The sequence below is a fragment of the Monoraphidium neglectum genome (assembly GCF_000611645.1).
Source record: "Monoraphidium neglectum strain SAG 48.87 unplaced genomic scaffold scaffold00244, whole genome shotgun sequence".
In the NCBI taxonomy this organism is placed as follows: Eukaryota; Viridiplantae; Chlorophyta; class Chlorophyceae; order Sphaeropleales; family Selenastraceae; genus Monoraphidium; species Monoraphidium neglectum.
Genome location: NW_014013384.1, coordinates 1 through 8365, shown reverse-complemented (window position 1 = coordinate 8365; position 8365 = coordinate 1). Strand labels below are relative to the sequence as shown.

At 62.9% G+C, this 8365-nt stretch overlaps 3 protein-coding genes across 3 annotated transcripts in view; 1 reads left to right on the top strand and 2 right to left on the bottom strand.

Annotated features, from left to right (window-relative positions):
- MNEG_2221 (nicotinate-nucleotide--dimethylbenzimidazolephosphoribosyltransferase) overlaps positions 1–753 on the bottom strand; it is a gene marked incomplete at both ends in the record, with an annotated part of 1964 nt that extends 1211 nt beyond the window's left edge. The window contains 2 exons of the mRNA XM_014049298.1: positions 164–281; positions 716–753. Coding sequence (XP_013904752.1) covers positions 164–281; positions 716–753 — 156 coding nt within the window. The remainder of the gene's footprint in view (positions 1–163; positions 282–715) is intronic.
- Positions 754–3776: 3023 nt separating this feature from the next.
- Positions 3777–4193, bottom strand: MNEG_2220 (hypothetical protein; the record flags this gene model as incomplete). The annotated part of the gene is made up of 1 exon (XM_014049297.1): positions 3777–4193. The coding sequence occupies one exon, from the start codon at positions 4191–4193 to the stop codon at positions 3777–3779; it is 417 nt and encodes a 138-aa protein (XP_013904751.1).
- A 1483-nt stretch (positions 4194–5676) lies between these two features.
- Positions 5677–8207, top strand: MNEG_2219 (hypothetical protein; the record flags this gene model as incomplete). The annotated part of the gene is made up of 5 exons (XM_014049296.1): positions 5677–5766; positions 5961–6184; positions 6350–6655; positions 6849–8053; positions 8155–8207. 5 exons carry the CDS (start codon positions 5677–5679, stop codon positions 8205–8207), a joined length of 1878 nt encoding a protein of 625 aa, XP_013904750.1.
- Positions 8208–8365: the final 158 nt, after the last annotated feature.

Genomic DNA, 8365 nt, shown 5'->3' with positions numbered 1-8365 from the left:
CGACAAAGCAGCGTGCTGCAGGGTTGGTGCGGGGCTGTCATGGCGGGGCGCACAGAATACGAAGGGCTGACGCAAGCGGCAGCTGCTAGAGCGGCAGGACCTACACCATGAGCCGGCCGGCACCGCTTCCTGGGGCTCCAGGGTGAGAGGTCGGGTTACGCACCTGGCGCGGGTAGGCTGAGACGCCCGGTGTGTCGCGGGTGACACCGTGGTCGGCAGCGAACAAGATGAGGCAGCTGGCCGTGATGCGGGGCTTCAGGGTACCCTGAAGCTCGCTGAGCCTGCAAGGAGCGATGGAAAAGCAGGGGTGTCGTGAGGTGCGGTGTGCGGCGCTCGCAGACTGCGTTGGCTGGGACCTGCCAGGGGCTGCTGTCAAGCACAGGGCCCAGCCCTTGTGGCGCTTGCCTGATAGCCCAGTCCTCCAGAAGCCCCAAGGATCCAGGTGGCTTGGCCTTGCCCCGCATCGCGTCCGCGGCAGCTGCTGCAGTGCCCATCGCCGTTGTCGTTGGTGGCGTGGTGTAAGCGCGCTGTTCCAGCAGAGCGACCCCCGGAGCGTGGCACCTGAAATTCTCTCTGCCCAGGCAGACGACGAGCAGTGCTGTGCAGCAAGCTGATATCAGGCTCTAGATCTGATGTGTGAGTTGTCTCTGAGCTTGCGAGGTGGCGAAATGAGGCCGCAGATCACGGGAATTTTGGGTCGTCGGATACATTCAACTCAAAGGCGCGCTCGTACATGAAAACGACTAGAAGCATTGATGTGGTGTGGGATCAGGAACGCTCGCACGAGCCACGGGAACTGCTGCAAATTCCTGCAGGCCAGTAAGTGCACTTTGACCACCAAGTGAGTGATCGTCTGCGAACGGTGATGAGCTTGGCTTGACAGTCAGCTGGGACTCAGTGCAACGATGGCTTTCGAGTAGTCTGCTATGATACCAAGTATCAGTGTCGTCAAGTTTGCCAGCTGCATGGAGCGTCCTGGCCTGTCACAACCAATGGCGGCTGTTGCTGGCTTCAATACGCACAGTTGGCACCATTATTATGAGCAATACTTTGACCAGCTGCTACTAATCAGGCTTGAAACAATACGATACAAGTATGTTTGCCTGCAGCTATTACAACATTGTGTTGAGGGATGAGCGGTACGGTTCCACCACCCCTGACGACATCCAGCCCAGGGAGGCTTCCCAGGTCTTTGACACAGCAGCTGGATGATGCACCTTCAGTGGAAGTTGTAGTGCTTGCGAATAGCTTCTTTCACATCCCAACTGTGTGAGATGTACGGGATGGTGCGAAGCGTGTGTATCAGCTAGCAACACAGGCTGCAAGAGTCGCTTGTTCAATTTGACACATAGCACGCTGGTATGATCCAGGCATGCGATCCATGTTCAAGGACCCCAAACCTGGTCAAACGCGCTGCTCTGCAACCCCGCGACTCAAACAAAAAGAGGTGCCTTCACGTACGTGCAGGACATGCCAGCAGGGAAGGTTGCTGTGTCGCCCGCCTTGATCTCCACTGGCTCCCCCCCTGCACAGAAAGAGCCACAATGTGGTGTTCAGCCGGGTCCCTCAATGGCCATGATTGCAAATGCTGTTGACGCAAGCGCGGCTGGCGCGCGCATGCGTGTGTGTGTGTGTGTGTGTGTGTGTGTGTGAGAGGGAGTGTGTGTATGTGTGTGTATGAGAGAGAGTGTGTGTATGTGTGTGTGCGAGCAGGTGATCCTGTTGGGTGCGCTCGACGTCCAGCCGGTGATGCACCCTCGGCAACCCTGCTGCTTGCCGTCCGGCGTGACGATCACGCGGCCCTCCAGCACGTAGCACGTCTCATTGTCAGTGTAGGACCACGGGAACTTTTCAGCGCCGCAGCCCCATGTGGGCCACCGCTTCATCACCTGTGAACCAGGCAGGGCACACACGGCTGGAGACGGCGGCCTGGCCTGTGTGCGCTACCGTACCGTATGCAACACAGGCAGCGGGATGCCACACATGCGGAACAAAACTGCTGTATTTGTGCAGCCGCTCATGCTCCGATCGACGTGGCAACTGCTGCTCAGCAGCACCTGAGCCTCCTCCACCTGCCCATGCACCGCACCTGAATGCGCTCATCGGGTGCGTTGCTCACGACGACAATTTTGCTGCTGCTGCCCAATCCTGCGTGAGAAACAACACCTGAACGGTACCTGCTGGCCACTCGCGGCCTGAATGCGGTTGCCTGCTTGCTGGCAGCTTGCATTTTCGCAACGCTGCGATCTCGCGCAGTCAATGAGCGTGCTGATCACCAACCGGTTCTTTTACACTACGTTCGTTTCAGAGCACCCACATGTTCGCACGGCCCCCATCTCAGGCGGCGTTGTTGGTGTCACTCAAGCGTCACCACGTCACCCAGGCATTGCCAAACTTGCCAAACTGACAGCTACTGCAGTTTGATCCAATACACGGACGATGCAAGTCACCTCCCTGGAACATGGGGGGTTGAAGCAAAATCATTGTGATTCTGAACATCTGACGGGCACTCACCGCCCAGAATCGAGCCGGAAGTGTAGGTAGGGATGGAACGCCAATCCGCATGTTTCGACCCTCACAACCTGGAGCTGGCATGAGCTCCATCGGCTGCCACCACAAGCCAGCAGATTTCCCTGACTCCCCACTGTCTCAAGGCTGCTGCTTGTCTGCCGTCTGGCCTGGCATCTCAATCCCTTGATTTCCGTTGCCGCAGCCATATTTTCATTGGCGCCAACTTAAAAGTCACGCGGCGCCAGCCAGCTTCTTGGAGCCGATGCGCACCTCCAGCATGAGTGCCGCAGGATCCATGCGGGTGCTTCTGCAGTCGTCTTCCCCTTGCCTGCCGCAGCAAGGCACCAGGATGCACAAGTCAACAAGGTTCCCTGTCCCTGCTGCCCATCCCTGGGTGAGGTGAGTGGCCTTGAATTTGATTTTCTCGCCTCAGCACCTGTCTGCTTGTGTGGCATCTGCTGCTGGTCTGTTTTTTACGGCTTGTCTATGGTTGACCGCGCAACCCCAAACACGTTTACAGAGGTGGCAGTGGCTGTGGTGGCAGAGATGGAGGCATGAACGCGCATCGCAATGCTCCTGTCCCTGTAGCCTGCATGCATCATCAGCGAACGCTGCACCTGTACACACACACACACCCTGTGTGTGTGTGTGTGTGTCTGTGTGTGCAGTCAATCCGTGCGTGACCACGGCTGTACAGGTCACCTCGATCGTTGAGAGAGTTCAACGCCCCTGACAGATTGAGCTGGTGGCACGGGATGCCATATGTGGTGTTTCCTTGGAAATTGTTACAACATTTACGCAATTTCGAGTTGCTTTTTCTCTCTTTACTCCTTCAAGATCAGTGCTGATCCCAGTTATGGTTGCGAACCACGATGCTTGTGCGCCAACCATGGCTCAAACAGCCAACAGAGCTGATCAAACCAATACACAGTCAACACACAGAACAAAACTCAGGCCAATGAGAGGTAACCGCGCTTGGATTGCCAGGACGTTGGAGGCGCGTGTTTCAACCTGCTGAGTGCTAGCTAGAATCTCGTCATTTGCGTATGGTAGTTCACTGGCCCTTGGGGATGTTGACCTGCGTTTTAGGAGTGGTTGCATGCATTTTGGGGCGCCTGTTTACACGTATGACTGCGCTTATGCCTTCGCTCACGTCATCAAATGCTGCCAATTTACCGACAAGCCTCACCTGCAAGCTGCAACACCACAACGTGCGCACTTACTTTTGTGAAACCCCGGCTGTCCCCTCTCTCGCCCTGCTTCATTTACCACTCTGCACAAAATCCCACAACAAGACCGCCCACCGACTGCAGGTTGTCGACGCTCGCCAGGCTGGAGATGTCACATACAACCGCCTTGAGCTCCGCCCACGCGGCCTCACGCGCAGCCTCAGCGTCTGCCTGCTCCTTGCGCAGCCTCGTCAGCCGCTCCTGCATCTTGGGCACGGAGCCGGCCCCTGCGGCTGGAGTCAACGCACGGGCACCGCGCCCGTCTTGCCGCTGGTGGTCATCGGCAGAGGCGGCGATGTCACACGCGGGCTGTTGCCCGTGCTGCTGATGCTGTTCCTGCTGCTGTCGCTCCTGCTGCTGTCGCTGTTGCTGTTTGCGCAGCTGGTCCGCCTCAACGCGCGACATGTCTAGCTGCGCCTGCAGGTCAACGATGAGCTGCTTGGCAGCCTGCATGGTGCGCAAGCGCCACAAAGAAAGAACCACGGGTATGTCAGAACCACTCTGGCACCTCGATGTGCCAGTCAAGCACCCTGTGTGCAGGAGCGACCGAGCACACAACACTGCCGCGACTGTCCCAACAGTGCAGGTGGTTGCCCTGGCGGAAGGCCGCGCACCCTCAGCTCTGCCCTTAGCTGCTGCACATCGCCACTGTCAGACGGCGAGGAAAGCTCCTCCATAACGGTACCGGTAGCAATTGCTCACAGTTTGTGGACAGAACGTTTGAAAAGTGAGGAGGGATATATTTCGTACGGTTGATATTAACAATATGACATACATCTGAATGGAACAATAAAGCAATAGTAACATGAGAGACGATTCCGATGAGGGGCCAGATCGCGAGCCCGTCATTCTCGCACAGCCGGCGCAGCGGGAGCATGCAATGGCGTGGTTGGAGGCGGAGTGCATTGCGCACCAGGCAAGGCGACGATCCAGATCGCTGGGCTGGGATCACTTGGTGTGTTGGCGCCAGCACTCATTGTCCTGCCCATGCAGGTGCCCTTTGAATCAGAGAACTGCGGCGTGTTCTATGAAGCCGTGGCAGCTGAGGGAGACGTGGAGATATCAGACATGGTCGCCGTAAACGGCCGGCGGTGCGATTTTGGCACAACTTGACACACGCGTGCAGGCGGGGCGCATGGCGTAGGCTCAATTGGGGATGCGTGGGGATTGCCTGCTCCTTGTCTGACTTCTTGGCTTTCCACATTGCAAGCCCCTTCCGAGGCTGGTTGGTGTTGCGCCGCTTACAGGGCAGTGTGGACGTCCGGCGGGACGCTGCGGCAGCAGTTTACCGCGCCAGCAGACATTGTGCAGGTGCGCGGGGAGGTTGCACCAGGTTTTGAGGCAGTTTGGATTGCTGTTGTGGCAATTGACAGCGTCCACGTAGCGGCTCACGACAGGTGCCCCACGATTTTGTCGCCGCAGGCGGCTTGGGCGCGCTTCAACGAGTTTGGGTCGCAGCGCGTGCTGTGCCTGCTGCATCGCCTCAGCGTCACCAGCATCCTGCCGTCAGGGGCGGTGCAGGAGACGCCGCTGCTGCAGCCGTGCACCGCGATATGGCCGCTCACACGCGGGCTGCTTCTGGTGGTGAGCAGCAGCGAAGGCGGCCGTGGCCGGCTGGCAACTGATCGCCTGCCTGCTGAGGGCGCGAAGCAGTACCAGCTTTCTGTGTTTTTGCCGGCTCAAGAAAACAGTGTCGCTCGGTCGGTTGGCTGCCGCAACGCGGCATGCGGGAATTCGTTGCAAGAAAGCCGTCTCTCGCCCCGCCGCTCACCTGCGACCACCCCAGGGCCCGTTCGACTCCTCGGTGTGCCTGTTGACCCACCCCCTGGAGGAGCCCCACCCTGTTATTGCTGACTGCCTGCTGCAACAGCACGCGGACCCGCGGCCAGCAGTCAGCGGCGGCTGGGTGCCGTGCGGTGGCGGCTTTGGCGGCGCCATGGGCGAGGGTGTCGCACTGTCAGGCTGGACCAATGAGAGCGTGGTGTGGACCAGCGAGCAGCTGCCCTTCGTGGCAACATACAACGATGTGAGCACTGCGGGTAGCTGATGTCAGCTGGACGTGGCATCCGGCAGCACTGAGGCAATGTGTGCGGTGCACGCTCTGAGAATCACACCAGCTACGGCGTTTTTGACACTTCGCTTGCGCTTTAACATTCGCACAGCCGCACGCTCCGTGCTATGCAAGCAACCGGACCTCCCCGCGGCCCCCCCGCTGCGCAGGCGCACGGCCGCCTGGCGGTCTGGCGGCTGGACCCGGCCCCTGCGGGGGCGCCGCTGCTGGTTGGCAGCCAGCACGAGCTGCCGGTCGTCAGCCCCGCGGGCCTCGGGCACCCGCGGACGCCGGCCACCGGCAGCCTGGCACCGGCGTTTGCTTACGGGGCGCGCACGCCCATGTCGGCCAGCAGCTTTGCGGGGACATCCTATGCGCCCTCCACCATCAAAAGGTGCGGCACAGATCGCCAGATGGCGTGGGCTCCACGAGAGAGCGAGGGCACAGTGACTCGCCTTGAGGCTGACAGGGGTGAAGCTGCAGAAGCTGCTGGCGAAGCAAACGCCTGCCTGCAAAGTCTTGTGGGGCGCCCTGCCCTCTCCCCCCCATGTGGCCGCAGGTCCAGCGTCCGCACACCCAATGGGTACCTCTCTCCGGACGTCTTCAACCCCGCGCCCCGTGGCGGCGCCGCCGCCACACCGCTCGCGCACGCCGCTCCCGCCGCCACGACGCGCGCGGCCGCGGCACTGCTGCTGCCGGGGCCTGACCCGGGCGCGATCTTCAAGCTCGTTCTGAGGCACGAGTTGCCGCTGGCAGGGCCGCCCCCGAGCGGCGGGCATCTGGCGACGGACGGCGAAGGCGCGCCGCTGCTGGCGGTCGTGTGCACGGACACCGCCACCCTCTTGGCGTTCCGCCTGCCTTTCAGGTGGGCAGGGGCGCGGTCTCTCGCGCCGCTGCGGCTGTGGATTACAATGGCAAGAGCATTGGGGGCCATAGTTTGGCTGAGGGGTCAGTGCAGAGACCTGCTCCTGGTCTGCGCTTGCTGGTTGCTTGCGCCTTTGAATGTCACTCCAACTCCTTCTCAGGCCTTGCCTTCTGCACGCACCTGGACTTTGCAGCAACGCGCCCAGAGAGCCGCCATCCCCGGCGGCCTTCGCCTTCGCGCTGCCCGCCCTGGCCGCCGCCGCGCTGGACGCCACGGGCATGCGCTGCAGCGCCAGCTTCTGCGACCGCCTCATTGACCTCCTCGTGCTGCAGCCCTCGCGCCAGCTGGTGCTCTACCGCGGCGCCTGGCCGCTCGCAACCTTTGGGCTACAAGGCGTTCCCAGGGCGCCCGCGGGCGCCGGCGCGGCGCGGCCGGGGGCGGCCGCGGGGCTCGCGGACGGGATGGGGGCGTCAGACGCCAGGTGCGCCGGCATGGACGTCGATTCTGCGTTGTTTGAGAGCCGCGGGGCTGGGCCCGGCCGCGACCAGGGGCAGCACGACGGGCGGGATTCTGCAGCGCAAGCGCCCTGCGGCCTGGAGCGCGCCGCGGGCGCCGACGTCGACGTGGTGGTCGAAGGCGGCGTGCGCGCACGCGCGCGCCTGCGGCTGCGGTGGCTGGACAGCCTACCCAGCCTCGCGCTTGCGGCGCTGCGCGAGGTGTTGCCGGCGCGGCGCTACCACGCGCTGCTGGCGCGGTGCCTGCTGCGGCCCGGCGCGTGCTGCGGGGACCTGCGGCGCGAGTGGGCAGCGGTGGAGGGCGTACTGCTGGCGTGGGCGCGGGACGCGCGCCACCTCGACGGCCATGAGCCGCCAGAGGAGCCGGCGCGGCCGCAGGACCCGGGGCCGCGTGGCGTTGCCACGCCGTCCGCTCCCGGCGTGACGCGGCGCCAGCCGCCGCTGCAGCAGCAGCAGCAGCAGCAGCAGGCCCCGAGCCAGGCGCCCACTCCAGATTTCTCCTTCCCGCCCGACCCCGCTCTGATGGCCAGCCCTGGCAGCGCTGACATGGACCTGGCTACCCCCGAATCGACGCTGCGTGGGGCGCGGACGCCGTCGGCATGGCGGGCGCCGGCGGCTGCGGCGAGCGCGTCGACGCCTCACAGCCTGAGCAGGGCCGGCAGGATGGCCGCCGCGGCCGCACGGCAGGGCCAGGCACAGCAGCAGCAGCAGCAGCAGCAGCAGCAGCAGCAGCAGCAGCAGCAGCAGCAGCAGCAGCAAGCAAGGCCACTCATTTGTATTGACCAGCAACAGCAGCAGCAACAGCAGGATGACGAGCGAGCGGGTGATGATGACTACGATGACGACGAGGACATGGACATGGCCACACCAATGACTGACGCGGGTGATGGAGCATGGCCATGTCAGCAGCAGCAGCACCAGCAGCAGCACCAGCACCAGCTGCCTCTTTTGCCAGGGCCAACCCCAGCGCCGCCGGCCCGACAGCTATCCGCGGGAGCCACAGGCGCAAGCAGGCAGCCGCGGGTGGCAGGGGCTGACGCGCCCCAGGCAGCGGCGCCGCTGCGGGGCCCGGCAGCATGGGAGCGGCTGGTGGCGGGGCTGCCTGTGGGCGACCTCGCCACGCAATTCCCATGGGCTGCGCGCCCCCTCCAGCAGGAGCGGCGGCGCCGCCAGCAGGCGGCGGCCCGCGCGGGCG